The sequence below is a fragment of the Silene latifolia genome, chromosome Y (assembly GCF_048544455.1).
Source record: "Silene latifolia isolate original U9 population chromosome Y, ASM4854445v1, whole genome shotgun sequence".
In the NCBI taxonomy this organism is placed as follows: Eukaryota; Viridiplantae; Streptophyta; class Magnoliopsida; order Caryophyllales; family Caryophyllaceae; genus Silene; species Silene latifolia.
In genome coordinates this window covers 309,703,393-309,725,769 of record NC_133538.1, presented here as the reverse complement: position 1 = coordinate 309,725,769, position 22,377 = coordinate 309,703,393, and the positions used below count along the sequence as shown (strand labels likewise).

Genomic DNA, 22,377 nt, shown 5'->3' with positions numbered 1-22,377 from the left:
AGGCGTGCCATTTCCTCTAAAAATCCTAAGACTTCTTTCTGAAATTAATTTCAAGTTTGCAAAATTGTTTTTTCAAAGCTTTAAAACCGTGTGTCCTTTGCAAAACTTCTAAGAGTCTTCAAGCTGTTATAGTCGTGGCTACTGTTACTTTAACATACTAAACTCTCTTGCTTAAGAATTGTTGATCTTGTAAAAGTTGTCCATCTCTATTCTTTGCTAAGAATATGTTAGTGGAAACTTGATCCTTATAACATTCTAAGTGTGTAAATAGAGTTTAGGACGGAGTAGTCTTTAACTCTTGGCAACCGGAGTAGGTTACGAGTTGGCTTGTCATAAGAACGGAGTAGTTCTTGGACTCGCTTTACAACCGGAGTAGGTTGATGTCTTTTATTGTACGGGTCTTTTAGTTGTCGGAGTAGATCACTAAAAGAAATCAATAAAAAGTAGATTGGACGTAGGCACTTGAGTTTCTTGCCGAACCAATTCAAAAATCTCGTGTTCAATTGTCTTACTTTATTTCCATTTGCTCTTTTTTTTTTTGTTTGTCTTGCTTTGCTTACATTTCAAATAATTCATCATATTTGTCACATTTGGTTTGCAGTCTGTATTCCATAAACTGAGACAAATAGATACAGTCCTAACAATTGTTACTTTCATACTTCAGCAGGCATTCATTTTAGTACTCGTGTAATCTCGCAATATTACTCGAAGTATTCTCTCTTCTCTTTTGTTCTCTTAACTCACTTTAGTTAATAAAGTTGTAGTTAAATTTTTTAAATAGTACCTAATTCACCCCCTCCCCCTCTTAGGTACTTGAATCCATAAACTCAACAATTGGTATCAGAGCCTCGTGCTCTTGATCGAGGCTAATCGCCTTAGAGTTTGATTCGTGGGTAATGGATTCCGAGAAACACTCCAAGATCCCGGTCTTTACCGGTTCGAATTTTGGATGGTGGAAACTCAAAATGGAACATTACATCAAAAGTATCGATTATCAATGTTGGAACATCATCCAAAATGGACCTCTTGCCATTGAGGAAACCGATATCTTAAACGGTTTCACCAAGACAAAAGAGGAAAGAAATTACAATGAAAATGACTTCAAACTCACCGAAAAGAATTCCAAAGCAATGTCGATTCTTCAACGTTGTGTTGGTGAGGGGGAAGTAAGTCGAATCTCCGGATGTCCTACGGCAAAATCTATTTGGGATTCCCTTGTACTTGCCTATGAAGGGACGTCCCAAGTAAGAAAACACTGTATTGACCTTCTCATGCAACAATATGAGTTGTTTAGAATGTCAAAAGACGAGTCCTTAAATAGTTTCTCTTCACGTTTTTCTTGTATTATTAACGAGCTTAAAAGTCTAGGAAGGAATTTCGAGTCCGAGGACATCATTCGAAAAATCCTTCGTAGTCTAACCCCTAAATGGCAACCTAAAGTCACCGCCATAGAGGAAGCTAAAGACTTGTCAATCCTATCTCTTCATGAACTAATGGGATCACTAATGGCTCACGAGTTTAATCTCGATAAGCATTCTAGTGAGTCTTCAAAGGGAAAGAGTCTCGCCCTCACATCCTCTCCAAGTGATGGAGAAGATGAGGAGGAAGACGAGTTTGCTATGTTCACAAGGAATCTAGCCGGATTGGTCAATGGACAAGGAAACAAAAGGTTCACTAATAATTACTCGAAAAAACGCTTTCCTAAGAAACGACCTAACTTCACCGTGGGATGCTTTAAATGTGGTGATAAAACTCACCAAATTAAAGAATGTCCCAAGTGGGATGAAATCAAATTAAAGGAAAGAAGAGAAAAGGTTAAAAAGGACTATAAACATAGAGTCATAAGTGCTATTTGGGGAATGTCCGACTCCGAGGAAGATGAGGAACTCATCGAGGAGGAACTAGAGGCTAAAATGTGTCTTACAAATCATGGTAAAGAAAAAGTCTCAAAAACCTCAAAACTTGAACACTTAAGATGCCTCATGGCTAACCCCGACAATTCCGACTCCGATTCCGACAACGAGGTAAATCATCTAAAGGCCAAGCCTAGAACTTACTCCAAAGAGAAAGTATGTAAGCTTCTTGACCAACTTCTTGATAAGTGTCGGTTTCAAAATGATAAGCTTGAGGTAATGCAAAATGAAATTGAGGAAATTGCTCAAGAGAACTTTAATCTTAAAAATGAGCTAAAAGCAACAGACAGCGTCACTGTCACCTCTGAGGCCTATGATGAAGTTAAAAGAGTCAACAAGTTAAACAAACATTTGACTAAAGAACTAGAGCGTCTTAGGTTGACCCCCACGGACGTCTCTGACCTTGAAAATGTCAACACTACCTTGGTGATGCAAGTTTCCTCACTAACCAAGGAACGTGATGATCTTTTGAAGGACAAAGATGCTCTTGAGAATGAGATCTATGACTTTGTAGTTGAAGTTGTAGACCTAAGAGAAACAGTGTCTAAGACTGTTGCTTCTGACAAAGATTTAGATAAGTCTAAAGAAAAGATTGAATGTTTGGAAAATGAAAACAAGTGTCTAAAAGGTGAGGTTGTTTGTCTCAAGAATGAAATAGAAATTCTTCATGATAGGCTTACTTTCTTTCAAAAAGGTATGCCCGAGTGTAGCACTTCTAGGTCTTCTCCTCATCATAGATCCGATGAAATCGTTGATCTGAACAAAAGTCTTGACGAGATGACATCTAAATATGAAGAGTCCAAAGAAAGAATCATGTATCTCGTGTCTAAACTCAACAATCACACCCATGACTTCATTGTTGAGAAAAGATTGTCCATAGAAAGTGTTAACAATGATGAACTCAAGAGGGAAAAAGAAAAGAATTTGCATCTCCTCTCTAGGGTTAAAGACTTGACTAATGAACTTATGAGTGCCAAAAACATCACTGAAAAATGGGAAGGAAGTCAAACCGTGTTAAACTTCCTCACGAATCAAACTGAAAGATGTGACAAAGTTGCTGGTTTGGGCTTCAAATGGAACAGTCAGACTGACTGTTGCATCCAGAAGCTTAAAACTGATTTTAGAAGGAGAAAATACGTGGGTCTTCCCGAATACATCATTTGCAATTATTGTGGTAACAATGGTCATGTTTTCAATGAGTGTACAAAACGATTTGATGACATTAACAAGAACATCAAAACAATAAAGCAAATATGGATTAGGAAAGATACCATAAGATATGTGGATCACAAAAGGGGACCCAAGTTTGTTTGGGTTCCTAAACTCAAAATCTAATCTTGTGTAGGGCTTGGTGAGAGGCGGCCGCAATTGGTACTTGGATAGTGGATGCTTTCGTCACATGACGGGTGATATAAGCCAATTCCTCTCACTCAAAGCATACAATGGTGTCACGGTAAGGTTTGGTGACAACAAGAAAGGTGAAGTAATTGGCATTGGAAAGGTTGGTAAGTCATCATTACTTTGTGTCGACAACGTGCGGCTTGTCAAAGGTTTGAAGCATAATCTTCTTAGCATCTCTCAACTTTGTGATAAGGGTAATATTGTGGAATTTAGTGCTAATATGTGTCGAATAATTGATGCCACTACCAATGAACTAATACTCGAAGGAAGACGTGTCAAAGACGTATACTTAACTAATTTGAACACTCTATCCGGTCACACCATGTCTTGCATGAGTGTAATGAACAATGATCCTTGGTTATGGCATAAAAGGTTTGGTCATGTTAGTACAAAGACTCTTAATACCCTTAAAAGACTTGACTTAGTTGAAGGCATTCCTAATATGAAATTTGATTTTGATAAAGTTTGTGATGAATGTGCTAGAGGCAAACATGTTAGAAGTTCCTTTAAATCCAAAAGAATTGTGAGTACATCTCAACCTTTGCAACTCTTACATATCGACTTATGTGGACCAATGAGAACTAGAAGTAGAGGTAGTAGTCGTTATGTGTGTGTCATTGTTGATGATTACTCTAGGTTTGTTTGGGCACTCTTCCTAAGCTCTAAGGATGAGACATTTGATGAGTTTCTAATTTGGTTAAGAAAGATTCAAAATAAACTTGATTTAAAACTTGTTTCAATGAGAACCGATCACGGAACCGAATTCGAAAACTCATCATTTGGTGCTTATTGTGATGACAATGGTGTAGACCATAACTTCTCGGCTCCTAGAACCCCACAACAAAATGGTGTGGTTGAAAGGATGAATAGAACCCTTGAAGGAATGGCTAGAACAATGTTATTATGTAGTAAGTTGCCTAAGAACTTTTGGGCCGAAGCGGTGAATACCGCTTGCTACATTCATAATCATGTCATGATAAGGAGTATTTTAAATAAAACCCCCTATGAATTGCTACGTGGTAGAAAACCCAATATCTCACATTTTAGATGTTTTGGAAGCAAATGTTTTGTTCATAACAATGGTAAAACTAATTTGGGTAAGTTCGATCCACGTAGTGATGAAGGAGTATTTATTGGGTACTCCGATCATAGCAAGGCCTATAAAGTTTACAATAAACGAACCTTGTTAATTGAAGAAAGCATCCATGTCATTTTTGATGAATCTAGTGTACTTGGACAGGTACAAAACGTGGATGATGATGATGAGGATGAGGATGATGAGTTTGAGATTGGTCTTGTTCGAAAGGACTTCGTGTTCGAGGATGAAGAAACTTCCAACGCTGAATTGCAACAGACACAGGGATTGTCACCTTCAAAGGATATCAGCAACTCAGGGGGAACACGTAGCACATCTCGCATCTCTTTTCTTCTCTCGAAGCAATGGACCCAACGATGTTGCCTCCACCTCCGTAATCAAGCAACCCAAAACAAGAATGATGAAGATCACTCCGGCCGGAAAAAACAATCCACGTGGATCATTGCTTTGAGGGGGAACAAGAAACCATTGTTCCAAAGAAGTGAAAACATCAAGGCTCTCATCCACTCTCTAATCTCACAAGTGATCTCAACTCAAGAATTCAAACAAGATCATCCCTCAACAATCTCGCTCATCTCAATGAATTTTGTGCCCACAATGCCTTCCTTTCTCAAATTGAACCTTCAAATGTAACAGTCGCCTTGACTGATGCAGACTGGTTGCTTGCTATGCAAGAAGAACTCAATCAATTCAAAAGAAACGAGGTATGGCACTTAGTCCCTAGACCGCCTAATCGTACCGTCATTGGTACTAGGTGGGTCTTTCGCAATAAGCTTGATGACTCGGGAGAAATTGTAAGGAACAAGGCTAGACTAGTGGTGCAAGGTTATAACCAACAAGAGGGTTTTGATTACGATGAAACCTATGCACCGGTAGCTAGACTTGAGGCCGTACGATTGCTTATAGCTTTTGCGGCTCACAAAGGCATTAAACTCTTCCAAATGGATGTTAAAACCGCTTTCTTAAATGGATATTTGGAAGAAGATGTCTTTGTAGAGCAACCACCGGGTTTTGAGAACAATGACTTGCCTAACCATGTTTTCAAATTAGACAAAGCTCTTTATGGTTTAAAACAAGCACCAAGGTGTTGGTATGATAGATTGTCTAAGTTTCTTATTGAAAATGGTTTTAAAAGAGGCTCCGTTGACAAAACATTGTTCTTAAAGTCACAGTCAGACGAACTGTTGGTTGTACAAGTATATGTTGATGATATTATATTTGGTGAAACAAATGAACTCCTTTACTTATATTTTTCGGAACTAATGAAATCGGAGTTTGAAATGAGCATGATGGGTGAGCTAGGATTTTTCCTTGGGCTCCAAATTAAGCAATCAAAGGATGGAATCATGATCCATCAACAAAAGTATATTAAGGAAATGCTTAAGAATTTGGGATGACTAACGGTAAGTCTCATGATACACCTATGGTAGCCGGGTCCAAATTGGACAAAGATGAACTCGGTAAGAATGTTAGTGATAAGGTGTATAGAGGTATGATAGGCTCACTTCTCTACTTGACCGCAAGTCGTCCCGACATTCTCTTTAGTGTTTGTTTATGTGCTAGATTCCAAGCAAATCCGAAAGAATCACATTTTAAAGCCGTTAAACGAATTCTTCGGTATTTGATTGGAACACAAAATCTTTACTTATGGTATCCCTTACATTGTCCTTTTGATCTCATAGGCTTTTCGGATGCGGACTATGCGGGATGTACGGTTGATAGAAAGAGCACCTCCGGAATTGCAACATTCTTGGGTCCTTGCTTGACTTCTTGGGGGTCAAAGAAACAAAACACTGTAGCTCTTTCTACGGCCGAAAGTGAGTATGTTAGTGCGGCACATTGTTGTTCTCAACTCCTTTGGGTAAAACAACAACTCTTGGATTTTGGTATTATTTTTGACTCCATTCTCTTAATGTGTGATAATACGAGTGCAATAAATATTTCCAAAAATCCTATTCAACACTCTAAAACCAAACATATTGATATTCGTCACCATTTTATTCGTGATCATGTGGAAAAAGGACATATTAAACTTATCTTTTGCAAAACCGAGAATCAAATTGCCGATATTTTCACTAAGCCACTTGCAAGAGAACATTTTGAGAAATTTAGACTAGAAATTGGGTTAATTAATTGCTTGTGATTTTTAGTATGAGTTTTACAAATTTCCTTAATTGATTAAATTAAAATTGGATATATGTTATTAAGTATTCTAAGTGCATTGACATCATTTTTAGACCAAAAATTGACACCGTATTCGTGAGTTGGTAATCACTCAACCTCATATCTAAATTTACGTTTATAATATGTTACCTTGCGTCTTATCTCGAGTGATTAAATTTGTTTAGTTGGGCCAACTACCTCATTAACCTCATTTAATGTTTGGGCCACCTCCTACCTACAATCCATCGTCCCAACTCCCTCAACCCACCGAAATTTCCAAATCCATCCATCTCTTCATCTCCCAAATCCTACCATCTCACCTACCCATTAAACCTACCCTTAACCCACCATGGTAAAAACATCCTTCAATACTACCATACCCATCAAACCCGTGACAATGACATCTCCACCTGTCACATCTGCCCCACCAACCACAACAGCTCAAACCATGCCTTCACACAAAAATCTCCCATGCCTTTCCTCCACAAACCTCAACCATGACTCCAACCCCTTCACCGAACCCGGATCTACCAAACCCTCATCCAACACCTCTCTCCACTGTCCCACCATCATCGGTCCCATCTGACGACATCCCCATCTCCACCATGGTCGGGCGTCGTACTCGAGGAGGTCGGAAAAAGGGTGCCTCTGTCCCCAAGCTCCTCCTCTGAGACTGTGACCGTGAATGTCGATGAAATTGAAGAAACTCCAATTGATTTGAATGAGGATCTGACTAAGTCCACTGAGTCAGACCCGGCTCCGGCAAAGAAAGGTAACAAAAGAAAGGATAAAGCCTCTTCATCCCAATTACCCCCTATTTCTGAAAGTGTTGAACAAAGTGAAGTTGAAACCGCACCTATTAATCCTCCTGTTGAAACACCCAGTGAACCACCCTTGAAAAAATCGAAACCTTCAAAGAAGAAATTAGTGTACCTTTCACCCTCAGATTCGGTATCCCTAGTCTCTAAATGGGATTTGGCTCTTGTTTGGGATCACCTTGAAAGTCTAGATCTTCCTACCTCTATCTACAAAAACTGTGAGAGGTTGATGAATCCCAAAGCCATCCATTCTCCTCGGGTTTACAATCAATCTTGGTTCGAGCCTCCCGCCTTTCACACTGTCCGTGACATGATTTTGGCTCAAGGTTGGGAGAAAATGTTGGAATTACGTGAACCGGTCTTTGTGAGTGAGGTGATTCAATTCTTTGCATCCGTCTGAGTTGGCAAATCGGGTGAATTCCTCACGACTAAGGTGAATGGTAAGCCTCTGAAACTTACTCAATCCGATTTTGCTACCGCCCTTGGTATCCCAACCGGAGGTTATGACAAACTCCCCTCCGAAACCTGGGTTGCTTAACCTTACGCCTCACCCCTCAGCGTTGCTCAAGTCGTGTGTCCTAAAGCAGTCTCTTGTGGTCCTGTTAGCAACACCCAAATACCCCCTTCTCTTCGAATTATCTTTAACATGTTGTGTCGTTCCATTTACCCTTCGGGTGACCGGGGAAAACTCTCCATAGCCCAACAATACCTAATTTATCACATTGCAACTCACAAGAAGGTGAACTTAGTTGGGTTAATGTTTAAGCGATTTCATCTTATTTCGACCAAACTCCGCAAACCCTCTTCTAGCATGCTACACTTACCCTATGGAATGTGGTTGTCGGTTGTGCTCAAGGCACATGGGGTGTTAGTGAGTTCTAGCTTGGGGTCATTAGACATGTGTGACATTATGAGTAATGGTCAAATGGGGAAAATGCTTATCAAAGTGGAAAATGATGAATTGATTTCTGTGACAATTAAGACGGATCCTAAGGGTGGGTCATCTAGTCAAGTGAATACGGGTAGTATGCGGGAAGTTCTTCAAGCTGTGGCTGAGTTGAGTGCTTGGATTAAGCACGATGCCCATCAAAAGGATTTGGCCATCTCGGCTCTTGCCTCCACCGTGGACCTCATTCGTGGAGAAGTGGACATTATATCCACTCTTGTCTCAACAAAGGAACATGGTGATGATGCTCCATTGGATGATGATCCCTTGGGTAGTGGCTCGGATGGTGAACAAGCTTCCTCCCCTTAGCCTATCTCTTCTATTTCGGCCCCCTTGACTTTGTCCTTGCCTTTTTCATTTTGTCCCACCTTGTTGTGCCCTTCTAAAAACTATCTTTTTTACTCGTTATTTTGATGCTTGGTGGTGTATCTTAAACTTTATTTAACTATGGTGAACTATGGTGAACTTATGTTTAATCCGTATGTTTATGTTGACTTTGTTACCTTGTCACGTTTATATGTGTCTTTTTGTGTTTTCTTGTGGTTATTTGCACTCTAATGCCTTTGACATCTCTATCCTTTTTGATGATGTCAAGAGGGGGAAAAGGTAAACTCATTCTCTTAATCTCCTTGCATATTGATTAACTATTGTCTAGGCCTAACCTTCTTAGCTTTGAATTTTGTTTTGGGGCAATGTAAAATTGTCATGGTTAGTTTGATTCTAGATGTTGCTCTTTATAAGGTAATATTGTCCCTTCTCTCATTTGATCTTGCTTGTTTAAAATCTTGAATCAAGGTGTTTACATTGCTTATACATTCGTTTAGGGCTTGTCATCATCAAAGGGGGAATTTGTTGGGTTCCTTAGATTGATGATAACATGCCCATTTGATTTGTGTTATCTTAGTTTACCTTTTCAGGATTAATGATTAAATCAAGCATGGATTAAGAAGTGTTGAAGTTGTTAATCATCCCATTGTATTGAGTCTTAGTGGCATCTAATGTACAAGTGAGAAAGTAGAGTATCTTAGAGTAATAGAAACAGTCAAGACGACTGTTACTTTTACAAAGTAACAGTAACAGGTGCCTGGATTGTTGCCACAACTCGTAACACTTGAAGCCTTTTTATCTTTCAAAAATCTTTCACGTGTCTCTTATTTTTCAAAGATAAACTTCAGATTTTTATTAGGAGTTGGCCTTCAATAAAGAGTGGTTTGAATAATTATTAATTTCAAAATGTTTTCTCTTTATGCAAATTTGACCCTTTGGTCCTTTAGAAAACAAGAAATGCTTTTTGCCATTTTTGTGTAAACTTATCATCATGTGACTTGTCTTTTCTCTCTTTGTTTTCTGAATTTGCATGAGCTTTTAAGGATATCTTTCAAACACTCTTTCTCTATTCTTGCCTTTGCAAAAGAATCTTCTTTGGTGCAAGTTTTGGGTGGTTGCTAAGGCTCTTCACATGTGTGGTCTTTGACCCTTCAAAACCCTAGCAACCTCCTCACCCATTCTCTCTATAAAAGGCGTGCCATTTCCTCTAAAAATCCTAAGACTTCTTTCTAAAATTAATTTCAAGTTTGCAAAATTGTTTTTTCAAAGCTTTAAAACCGTGTGTCCTTTGCAAAACTTCTAAGAGTCTTCAAGTTGTTACAGTCGTGGCTACTGTTACTTTAACATACTAAACTCTCTTGCTTAAGAATTGTTGATCTTGTAAAAGTTGTCCATCTCTATTCTTTGCTAAGAATATGTTAGTGGAAACTTGATCCTTATAACATTCTAAGTGTGTTAGTAGAGTTTAGGACGGAGTAGTCTTTTACTCTTGGCAACCGGAGTAGGTTACGAGTTGGCTTGTCATAAGAACGGAGTAGTTCTTGGACTCGCTTTACAACCGGAGTAGGTTGGTGTCTTTTATTGTACGGGTCTTTTAGTTGTCGGAGTAGATCACTAAAAGAAATCAATAAAAAGTAGATTGGACGTAGGCACTTGAGTTTCTTGCCGAACCAATTCAAAAATCTCGTGTTCAATTGTCTTACTTTATTTCCGCTGCTCTTTTATTTTTGTTTGTCTTGCTTTGCTTACATTTCAAATGTGATTCATCATATCTTTGTCACATTTGGTCTGTATCTGTATTCCATAAACTGAGACAAATAGATACAGTCCGAACAGTTGTTACTTTCATACTTCAGCAGGCATTCATTTTAGTACTCGTGTAATCTCGCAATATTACTCGAAGTATTCTCTCTTCTCTTTTGTTCTCTTAACTCACTTTAGTTAATAAAGTTGTAGTTAAAATTTTTAAATAGTACCTAATTCACCCCCTCCCCCTCTTAGGTACTTGAATCCATAAACTCAACATGTAGTATACAAATATGCACGTGGGGATAATTCGAACAAAATATATGATCATATACAGATATACTAAACTGTGTAAGCTTCGGAGTTAAATAAGCGATTGACTCTCTTCCTTAGAAGGTAATATATGCTGACTTAGGATTTTGCTTATGGAGGTATCTTTCTTTTACAGGTGGAATCATGTTTATGCTTACCATTGAATTTGAAATTAATTTTTTGTTAGTTATGTTATGCAGAATACGGTTATGCAGGGGTTACAAACTAAAAAGGTCATAATTAGTATTGAAAAGGATTTCTAAAGATACAATAAGGTCCCGAAATATATGATCATACCGATTACGGAGTAGTATATTATTTTTATTAAACAGTTTAACAGAAAGATTAGTAGCAAAAGCATTTGCTTATAAAATATTTGTCTACTGTAATTTATGTGTCCGCAATCACTCCCTCCCCTCAATCCCTTCATAAAAGGAGTTTATTTTGCAAATTTAATTATGTGTTCTAATATTGAGTACCCTTCTGTCCCAATCAATAATTTACGTTTAGTTTATTGTATGAGGTGAAAATAAAGTAAGTGTATGTAAACCATTAACCGAGACGGAGGGAATATTACATTTGATTTATGCGCCTATAATTATTATGTTTACTTTAATAATTTGATTACTTTAGGGAGCTTAACATCTACAGTATATCTATAACTAAAGATTCTTGCTCATTTTTTTTTTTGACAATCGGGCTAACGAGACTTACATATTAATAGCACGCTTAGCTATCCTATGAGCGGCTTTATTACAAATTCTAGGAACATAAGTAAAAGAAATACAATGAAAGTTTGCCGCTAGATCGGTTATATCGTCAATAGTATTCCTTGTCCAATGTTTGAGTTGTGAGAACTGTAGGACTTGGGCAAGAACCTGTAGACAATCAGAGAAAATGTTAATATGGAAGATGTTGCGCGAGAGCGCCCACTTTATGGCTTCCCTAATTGCCAAAGCTTCCGCTTGTTCAGCATTTTCCGCCCTTCCTTTGATACAGAATTCAGAAACAATATCATTATCAAAAAGGATGCATCCGCCAAACCCAGCAGCAAGCTCCTTAGACCACGCCGCATCCACATAAATATGAGACTGAGAGCAACTCACGGAGCTCTGAATCAGAGGAAAGGGTACTCCATTCCTAAGATTAGTCAAGTCCTCTTCCATCGGTGTTTGGAAAACTATGGACCCCGGTTTCCCATCTTCAGCAGAAAGAGCTAAGTTAAGAGAGTCCTGAAAAAAACAGATAGCACCAATAGGGGAGCAATCGGTACCATCAAAAAACTTCCTGCACCTTACCACCCAAATAGTCCAAAAGGTACACAAAAAGGAGAGACATGCCTCATGCTTATTATCAGCCTTAAAAAGAACAGAGAGCCAATTGCAAACCCAAGACTGAAGACTCAAATTATCCCCTGATTGTGCCCTAATCCCCAGGAGACTTCCAGCCCAAACTCTGTTAGCAAAAGAACAGTCCCGGAATAGGTGTTCCGGTGATTCCGTTTCTTGTGAATCACAAAGCACGCAAGTAAAAGGACCATCAAAACCCCTTCTTAGGAATCCTTCCCCAGTGGGCAACGATTGTCAAAAAAAAAAAAAAGAAAAAAAAAAGATTCTTGCTCATTTATTTTCTATTTGCTTCGCAGCTACTTGCAAACTAGCAGAGCAGATCAAAGATGGTTTGGTGTAACTTTTTAGTAAAGCTTAAAACACCAAGCAACCCTATAATATCTAATTATTACTCCGTACAAGTTTACAACCTTTCCTCCTAAGTTAAACCCACGCTCAAGCTCTTAAATCTAAGACATCTAAATTTAAAGTTTACTGTAATATTTATCAATTAATTTAATTAAGTGCTTAAGGTTCATCATTGACCCATAAATTCATCTTATTTCTCATCGCTCCAACTTTGGTCTGAAACACTTACAGCTACAGTAACCCAATTTTGGGTTTTTTAAAGAGTATGGATTTTAAAGAATGCAAGGAGAATTATTGTAGAGGTAACACTTTGTAAATAGTTCTCAAAAGGATACATTTAAAATGTCTTGACTAATTGAGATAGTGAATTTTTACTTTTTTTTTTAAGTAATTGAGAATCACATAGGTCCGTAATATAGCACAAATAGAATGAAAGTCATTACTAACAGGTTGGTGCATCGCACGGATATTAATTCTAATCAATATAACTTACTGAACACTTATAGAAAACCGTTTTATACAAAAATTGTTGAAATACTTGATACTACATGAGTACACGCCAATACTTTACTTCTATTTGATTAAAAGACTGATACTACATATCTATATATAGTACATGGAAGATAAATTTCTACGATTATCTCTATTTTCGTTTATTGTATGCTTTCGTCAACTTTATTCGTTGTAAGCTACCACTAAACAAATGCTAACGTTTTAAGTAATTCATTAGCTGTATATATTCTTGACACATACTTTATTCTGATGTTTCAATTACTATATTGAGATTGTAAGCAATAATAAATAGATATAGTTGTATAAAATGGAAACTTTAATGCATTATAATCCTCTTTTTGTGTCATTTTTTTTTAACATTTTTTTTGTAGTAATTGTTAATCCGTAGTTATTACTCTATGTAATATAGTCTCACTTATAATCGAGTTTTACAAATTCTTATTTAATCGAGATATATTTGTCTTAAACTTAAGACAAGTCACGTTGTTTGAATAAAATAAAAACAGAAAGCATAGGGAAAAGAACGAAAATTTATCTTATATGTACAAGTTGGATGATACTTAACCTGTTTTAATGTTAAGACGGATACACCCGTCTTATATATGAATGATATTTCTGCTAACAAGAAGTTGGTCTTGAATTTTTCTTGGTGACAAACTCAGATTTTTGTTTGTATGTATGTTTCCCAAATGTTATGATATTATGTGAAATATTTATTATGTATTCTGATTCGACATTAGCATAAGGATATTACTCGGACAATGTCCGGGCATGAAATCTAGTCATTTCTTAATGAAGGGGTATATATATAGTACATAGATGATGAGTTTATCAACACTTTAGTTACATACTCCCTCCTATTCGGTATTTTCTTCCCCTTTGATGTGAACACAATATTTTAGGAGATGATTAAAGAATTAATAAAGGAAGATGGTGGAGTTTGTGAATTGGAGAGAGAAATGAATAATTAGGAATTAAATAAGAAATTGTGAGTTAGGTGGGGTTTGGTGATATGAGAGAGGGATGAATAAAATAAGAGTAAAAGTTGAGTGGGGTTTGATAGTAGGAGAGAGGGATGAATAAAATAAGAGCAAAAGTTTCCAAAATAAGAAAGGGGAAGAAAACCTGAATAATCCGTTTAAGGAAATAGGGAAGAAAATAATGAATAGGAGAGAGTATATAATGACCATAATGGGTAAAAGCCCAATGGACATCCATACTAACTATTACTATTTCATAACACCAACTAGTTTTGTGTTCCATGTATTTACGTATTTTTACAAATAACCACCATGTATTTTTGTTTTTACAAATAAGCTCCAGACTTTTACGTATACTCCCAATCACCACCGTATATTTGAACCGATATTCGTTTTTCATATTTTCCGACTCGTTAATGAATTTTTTTTCGCGGAATACCCATATTAGCCCCACTTACTTACATTCACTAGGTTTACTCAAACATAACATACCCCATATTCAATCACTTTTTCCCCAATTCCTCCAAGTTAATTTATACTTTCAAACCCTAAATCCCAAAAATCCCCTAAATCAATTGATCTAATTCAGTCGACCATGATTACCCAAAGAAAATCTCTGAAGTCTAAACTAGTTACTACAACAAAAAGGCTGTTTAGCGACTAACTTTTGCGACTAACCATTTATTAGTTGCTAATTAGCAACTACTCACAAGTTGGTCGCTAATTAGAAACCACCTTATTATTGGCTGCAAACATTGGATGCTAATTAGCAACCAATCCCAAGTTGGTAGCTAATTAGCATCCACTCTGACATTGGTTGCAAATATTAGATGCTAATTAGCAACTAATAACAAGTTGGTATTAACGACCAACTTAACAATGATTTTGTGTAATAACAACTTGCTGAACCGTATTTGTCTTAACAAGATTAATAACGAAAAATTATTAACAGACAATAACGAAAGATTAATAACGGAAAATTACACCGATAATAGAAGACTAACTCGAAACGCGACAGTTTAGCCAATTACAAGATTAACAAGACTAATAACGGGAAATTGTTCTGACTGTAATAACAACTTGCTGAACTGTATTTGTCTTTCATTTATTTTCGTCTATTACACTAATGATTCCGCTTGCATAAGATAGTTTCTTTTAAATAAAATACTCCGTAACTTATATTTATTTTACTTTAAGAAATACAGTACTCTTTTATTTTGATTTTATAATATCATGAATTCATCTTTTTTTAATTAATTACTTACTTTAATTAATGTAGTACGGAGTAAGCTAAGTCACACACTCCCAGTCTCCCACCAAAGTTGCACTCACACTATTCCAAATTTCGGGTTAGGCGGGAGAAATTGTTTTCTAAATTTCGTTTTCCGCCAAACATAACATCTTTGTCTTGGTAATTGGTATCTTATACTAGAACTAAGTGCTAGGGTTCTTATTTTATTCATCTTTATTTTCTGCCAAACTGCCCCTCTTTCTCCTTGAATCACCTCTTTTAATTAACCCTATCCAAGCTTCTCCCTAAAACTGGTAAGATCAATGAATCTATCTATCTTCTTCATTTGTCTTCTCTTTCATTCGTTGTCCCTTTCAATTGTTTTCTCCTGCATCTTCTTCTCCTTCATTCATTGTTTTTATGGCAGATTGGAGCTCCGGGGTCACGGTACCGCTGTAAAATCAAAGCTAAAGCAAAGGTACACCATTTTCTCCTTCAATTCATTTGTGTTCAATCGTATGTCTTCGTTTTCTCCCTCATTTTTGTTCATTTATCTGTAGGTCTTAATTTTTTTTGAACAAGTGAATTTCATTATTGATTTTACTTGCCTTGATCTTAATTTTTGCACTTTAAATATTAGATCTGGCCTCATTGGCCTTATTACATGTAATTTTCTTCACTTCGTCCTTTTAATTCCACCAAGTACTAACATTGTGTGTTTCTAAATTGCAGGCATGTATCGGGATTCAGAGATTTGATTTGAAGAATACTTTGATTCTCAGATTTTCTTTAATAAATAGGAGTATATCTATTTTTTGCACTAATATTTTGGCAATATAGATATTCAAATGTTATGGGCAACAATATACTATGCTGTAAGTTGTAATCAAGAAAAGTAGTTGTTGGCTCTATAATTTTTATTTTGAATGATATCGCGAATTCCTTAATTGGGCGTCTCAATCTTAGTTCTAAGCTAATTGTCTTAAGATTTTTAATTACGACTTTCTCATCTCTACCTAATTAGGTAGGGAGGTCGTATTTTTTTTAAATACGAAAATACGGTTTGCAACCATTTTTGCAACTGAATGTATTAGTAGTTAAATTGCTGAGTCCGTTTTTGAAATAATGCTCAAAAATAAAAGAATTGTCGTTTTGGGTCGGTTTTGAAAACATTTATCGAAATGGTGTCCACGTAGGCTCGGTTTTGACGAGCTTGTATGAGGCTTAAACACGCCATACGTATTGGCGTGTTTACTTCAAAGAACACGCCATATGTAATGGCGTGTTTAGGCAGTCCAAAAATCTAACCAAAGTCAGTAGCTGAAAAATTTTAGCAAAGGAAACACGCCATTACGTATGGCGTGTCTTAAGAACAAAACACGCCATTACGTATGGCGTGTTTAAGCAGTTCTATTTTCCAGCCCCTTTCCAGTAGCTGATCAAAATGCGAAATACTAAACACGCCATTACGTATGGCGTGTCTTCCTCAAGAATGCTCAACAATGCTCAACAATGCAAAGGACAACACAAACCATTGCCTATTATAAATAAAAACCGAGTTTACACACCACATAAGCTTCGCACAAGGGGATTAAATTCTAAGTTTTACAACTAAAATGTCAAACAAATTAACCATCTAAAATGTCAAACAAACCATTAATCCTCTAACTATTACATCAAGTCCTCAAGTCTTCTTCTTGCTTTTTCCTCGAATGCGACTCCAAAACCCTTTCTTAGGCTCCGGGGTACCTTGTTCATTGACGGGTGACATTGAAGACATGGAAGGCATTGAAGACATGGCCGGCATTGAAGAATTGGAAGGCATGGAAGACAAAGAGTGTCTAGCCGGCATGGATGACTTAGAGCGTCTACCCCTCCTTGTGTATTGAACCAATGGTGCATCGTCATCCACATTCATTGAGTCGAGGGACTCTTGAACCATTGGTGAACTTTCTTGCCTTGGTTCTACGGTTGGTTGAAGGAGATGGGAATAGCCTACATGTTCAAGCGATTGAGAGGAGTAGTCCCGTAGGTGTGAAACCATTGTCCTGAAATGAGGAGGCACCTCAAGAGGCATTTGTCGAAGCTCCGTATCACATGTATTATGGACATTGACGAAACCTTGCGCCTAAAACAAAATAAGTAGTATAAGCTAATCACATTTTATGATATATTGGTTAAGAATTTTAAGACAAGTATATTAAGTGTACTTACAAGATATTCTGTGGCTCCAAAGGGTGCTTGATAAGTAGCTTGTGGGGGAAAAGGGTTCAAGCGAAGAATAGTGCGATCCCGGTACCAAACCATGTAAGGGTCGTAGTAGCTCATTTCAATATCATCCTCTTCACCACGGAACCGAAAATCACCCCTCCTAACCCAATTTGATATGTAGGGTTGATGTTTTTCTATCCAATTCCGTGAAGAGGCACCCCTTTGTCTACTTTGTGCAATTTTGGTTCGGATCGAGTTTAACGGGATAATTTGTTTCCACCCAAATTGACGAGCTACCCTATTTGGAAAATGCCACTCAACAATGTCGAAACAAATCGGAGGGGCCATCATCACTTGTCCAATCGTCGGAGTCATCATAACAAAACGGGGGCAAAAAAGACAAAATCTGTCGGGTGTAAGGTTGCCATGTAAACTGATCATGTCGCATTGAATCAAAAGCATCCCTATACCCAATTAGTGTGGTCACCCCTTCCGGCCTCTTACGAATCACACTTGCCCACCTACGACCCAATGAGTCAATCCTGATTTGATGTTGAGAACCTAATGGGTTCGGTCCATGATGGGTAGCATTAACGGGTCTCATGAGTGTAGGTCGACCAATACTAATCCTCTCCCATGCCCACAATTGCAATAGAACAAGGGGACCTCCAATGTCTTTGGACTTTACGTTGCTTGCTCTACATAAATTGCGATATAAAGTAGCAAGTACGGCACTTCCCCAAGAGTAATTATCTAAGTTGCTCAAATCCCTCAACAAAGGCAAATAAACAACTTGTATGTCATTACCACTCTTATCCGGAAACATGATAGTTGCCATTAAGATAAGCAAATATGCCCTCACATATTGATGTAGAACATCTTCATTTGCATCTTCCGGAAGACCACTAAATTGTTCTAACAACCAACCAATCCTCAAAGAAGCCCCCTTAAGGTCATCACTACTCGGTGTTTTGCCTAAGAGTTCAGTTATTAACAAGGGCCAATTATAAGCGGTTGGTCCACTAATAATATCCCCTCTAATCCGTAGCCCTAACAACACTTGAACATCTTGCAAGGTCACAGTAGCCTCGCCAATAGTCAAGTGAAATGAATGGGCTTCCGGCCTCCATCGCTCAACCAAAGCACTTATTAATTCCACATTAAACTTCAACCCCACTAACCTATGAATAAAAAAAAACTGAGTGTCCCTAATGAAATCAACTACTTGATCACTTACCAAAAACCCCTTGTGCGAAACTAAGTGTGACCTACATCGAAGGGAACCAACGTCCCGCCCTTCCAATATTGCCTTGCTCCGGTGTACCTCTTGTTGTGTGAGAAGTTCCGGGTTCACCGGGCCTTGTTGTTGATGTTGTTCCATTATTCCTACACATTTAAAAGAAGATTATTAGATAGCATGAAAATAAATGTTCAAATAATTAAAAAAATTATGGTAATAAAAAAAATTAAAGACAAGTGTAAGTAGTAGAATACCCTTGTGAATTGTTAACTCTCAAAGTACATGTTTTTTTATTGTGGCCTAAACCACGACACAAACTACATGTGACCTTGTTCTTACTCTTCTCATCCATTTCATTAAGAAATCTTTTATTCTTCCGTCTTCCTTTTCCCCGTTTATTTTGCTCATCGCACACTATTTTAGGCCCATTGTAAGGACCCCAATAAGCCTCATCTTTCAAAGGGTGAAATTTAGAAGCATATGAAGCTAAGTGTTCTCCGGTAGGATAGGCGATGTCCACAAATTGAGTAGCATTTAAACCCTTCTTTTTACAAACGGCATACACATGTGAACATGGATACTTGTATGTTTGGAACTTGTTACAAGTACATGTCCTCTTGGATAAATCAACGGTGTGCAAATGGTTACCATGTGACATGGGTCGAGAACCTCTACGTGTTGTGACTTGGTACACCCCTCCGACATGGTCAAAAGCCACAACCTTATGGTATGCTCCTTTTTGGCAATTTTCCTCCAACAAGGTTGTAATCTTCGGACTATAATGAAGCCCCTTCATCAACCGTTTCCTTGCAAACTCACGTCGCTCAACAAAGTATGCATTAACTCTAAAAAATACACACTTTATGAGTGCCGTTACGGGTAGAAAACGTGCTCCTTTAAGAACATTATTAAATGCCTCCGCCAAATTAGTAGTCAATATTCCATATCTATGTCCACCATCATGGCAAATTGACCACTTCTCTATTCCAATTTCAACAACATATTGTTGTGCCTCTCTATTCAACTCACCTAGGCGACGAAATCCTATGTCAAACTTCTTGTTTTGTAATTGCATTGCCGTTGACCCAAACATTTCTTTAACTGCATTATTTCTAAATCTTGTATTAACATTTGAAGCCAAATGACGAATGCAAACCCTATGATAGGCATACGGCTCCTCCCACCCACTACCAACTTCACTCATTGCTTTCATAATCCCTTTGTGTCTATCAGAAATGACACACAACCCACTTCTTTTGGTAACAAATACTCTTATGCATGACATAAACCAAGGCCAACTATCGGTATTTTCGGCTTCAACAATAGCAAAAGCAACCGGAAAAATTTGATTATTAGCATCAATTGACATAGTCACAAAATTGTTCCCTTGAACTTTCCATATAAGTGGGTTCCATCAATGCTTAAAACTGGCCGACAATGTTCAAAGCCATCAATACATGGTTTAAATGCCCAAAAAACACGCTTGAATTTTTGCACATTTGGGTTAGTTGTTGGTGTTGTATAAAATTGAACAATAGTGCCAGGATTAGATTCTTTTAAGCCTTGCATGAAACGAGGTAGCAACTTATATGATTTATCCCAATCTCCAAATATTTCCTCAATTGCTCTTTGTTTTGCATTCCAAGCTTTGGTGTATGAAATTGTGTAACCATACTTATCTAAAATATAAGTAACAACAGAGTTTACTTTATATCCCCAATCTCCCTCAACAAGGTTACGAATCTCATGACTTATGAATGCTCGTTTCAAATTCATGTGGTCTTGAGGTACCATGTCACAAACACAAGACTCATCATGAGGACCTTTGTATGTCACAATGGTAAAAACATCAGAATGAAAGTCTTTTTGTGTAGCCCTTAACCGCCAATTACATGGTGTAGGAATCCGGCCACATTTGAAGGTAATAGTATTAGGCTTTGATTCGGCAACTTTGAAAAATTGATTTGCTTTAACACAATATGATGTCACCTCATCGCTAAGTGAAGCTTTGTTTGGGAACACTTGTCCAACCGCAAACTCTTTCCCATGTTCATATCTTACCATATTTTCCCAAGTTTTCCAGCTATTCAATTCATCCTCATCTAATTGATCAATCTTATTAAACTCAACAATGGGAGCACTAGCAAAGACAAGATCATCATCACCATCTTCTTCATTTGCCAACAAATTCTCATCAAGTATTGACAATTCCTCATCAATCTCATCACCTTCTAAGTTACCATAAAATTCCCCATCATTTACGTCATTAGTTTCAAGTGAAACAAATTGAGCAACATCATCTAGCCTAATACTTGGTGTAGGAGTGACAATTTGACTAGTAGAAACTTCTACAAATATGTCCATTGAAGGAGCATGTGAATGACGAATACTTGCCCATAACGCTTTAAAGGCTCCCTCATTATTAAGGGGAACAATTTTGAAACACCCGACACTCGGAAATTTCATCATTACCTTCAATTGAGTACCCAAACTTTGAACACCGATTCCCTTATAAATCTCTTCAACTAATTCAAGATATGTCATCTTTGTACTAGCTAGAATAAAACATTGATTCCCTCCTCTATAAGTTACACATCCATTTTGCTCCAACACTTCTCCATCCCAATAACAAATAAGAGGAAAATCACAAATTTCCATTCTATAAAAAAAAAATTGAACAAATTTAGTATAAATCAACTACCAATAACCTAATTTCCCTAAAATACATACCTAAACAACAATTAAAAATCAGAAATCGTTCATCCTACCTAATTAGGGTTTCGAAAATTTGGGGCTTTTTTTAAACAACCTTAAATTAACACATATAAGTTGTAGATCTAGGCACAAAACAACATAATTACCAACAATGAAGACAAAATAACCAAAATCTACATTCAAAAGATGAAATTAAATAAGTTAAAAGAATTAAATTACCTTGCTAATTAGGTAGAATGTATAATTTGAATAGCAAAAACCCAATATAATGCCGGAGATACGCCGGAGATTCGCAGGAGATGAGTGTGAGGTGAAGAAATAAGAAGGGGAGTGAGGTTTGTTGAGGTTTGTTCTATCGCACTATGTCTTTGTGAGGCGAAATATTGAATGTTTTGTTTAGTAGAAAGGGACGGAGGGACGGATATACTAAAAAAAAAAAAAAAATTCTGCCTAAACACGCCATACGTATTGGCGTGTTTCGCTCTTAAGACACGCCATTACGTATGGCGTGTTCTATTTTCTTCCATTATGGTAGCTACTGGACTTGGGTAAGATTTTTGGGCTGCTAAAACACGCCATATGTAATGGCGTGTTTAATTCTAAAGACACGCCATACGTAATGGCGTGTTCTATTTCTTGCCTTATGCTGCTACTGACTTTGGGTTAGAATTCTAGACTGCCTAAACACGCCATTACGTATGGCGTGTTCATTGAAGTAAACACGCCAATACGTATGGCGTGTTTAAGCCTCATACAGGCTCGTCAAAACCGAGCTTACGTGGACACCATTTCGATAAATGTTTTCAAAACCGACCCAAAACGACAATTCTTTTATTTTTGAGCATTATTTCAAAAACGGACTCTAAATTGCTACCAAATGAAGTGGTTGCTGATTAGCGACTAATTGAGTTGGTCGCTGATTAGCGACTAATTTAGTCGGTCGCTGATTAACGACTAATTTAGTTGGTCGCTAATTATCAACCAATATAGCAACCAATTGAGATCTGCGACTGGGCCTACAGCGACTACCAAAAATTGGTCGCTAATTGGTTGCAAATTGAGTTTAGC

The 22,377-nt window shown here is 37.4% G+C and overlaps 3 protein-coding genes and 2 long non-coding RNA genes across 5 annotated transcripts; 1 reads left to right on the top strand and 4 right to left on the bottom strand.

The window, feature by feature from the left end:
• Positions 1–15,330: 15,330 nt before the first annotated feature.
• Positions 15,331–16,090, top strand: LOC141626689 (uncharacterized). The gene is made up of 3 exons (XR_012536279.1): positions 15,331–15,457; positions 15,571–15,621; positions 15,876–16,090. It is a non-coding gene; the product is annotated as an uncharacterized LOC141626689 (long non-coding RNA).
• Positions 16,091–16,656: 566 nt separating this feature from the next.
• Positions 16,657–17,565, bottom strand: LOC141626688 (uncharacterized). Its single transcript, XR_012536278.1, has 2 exons — positions 17,358–17,565; positions 16,657–17,271 (listed from the first exon to the last, which is right to left on the bottom strand). It is a non-coding gene; the product is annotated as an uncharacterized LOC141626688 (long non-coding RNA).
• A 105-nt stretch (positions 17,566–17,670) lies between these two features.
• Positions 17,671–21,748, bottom strand: LOC141631151 (serine/threonine-protein phosphatase 7 long form homolog). Its single transcript, XM_074443858.1, has 2 exons — positions 21,529–21,748; positions 17,671–18,740 (listed from the first exon to the last, which is right to left on the bottom strand). Exon 2 carries the CDS (start codon positions 18,733–18,735, stop codon positions 17,671–17,673), a length of 1,065 nt encoding a protein of 354 aa, XP_074299959.1. The 5' UTR covers positions 18,736–18,740; positions 21,529–21,748.
• On the bottom strand, positions 18,735–19,963 carry LOC141631150 (uncharacterized). The gene is made up of 2 exons (XM_074443857.1): positions 18,923–19,963; positions 18,735–18,740 (listed from the first exon to the last, which is right to left on the bottom strand). Exons 1-2 carry the CDS (start codon positions 19,961–19,963, stop codon positions 18,735–18,737), a joined length of 1,047 nt encoding a protein of 348 aa, XP_074299958.1.
• Positions 19,966–21,252, bottom strand: LOC141631148 (uncharacterized). Its single transcript, XM_074443856.1, has one exon. The coding sequence runs from the start codon at positions 21,250–21,252 to the stop codon at positions 19,966–19,968; it is 1,287 nt and encodes a 428-aa protein (XP_074299957.1).
• Positions 21,749–22,377: the final 629 nt, after the last annotated feature.

What these genes read in the sequence shown, in the direction of transcription:
- LOC141631148 (XM_074443856.1), bottom strand. Translation starts at nt 21,252, where the DNA reads ATGGAAATTTGTGATTTTCCTCTTATTTGTTATTGGGATGGAGAAGTG.
- LOC141631150 (XM_074443857.1), bottom strand. Translation starts at nt 19,963, where the DNA reads ATGTCAATTGATGCTAATAATCAAATTTTTCCGGTTGCTTTTGCTATT.
- LOC141631151 (XM_074443858.1), bottom strand. Translation starts at nt 18,735, where the DNA reads ATGGAACAACATCAACAACAAGGCCCGGTGAACCCGGAACTTCTCACA.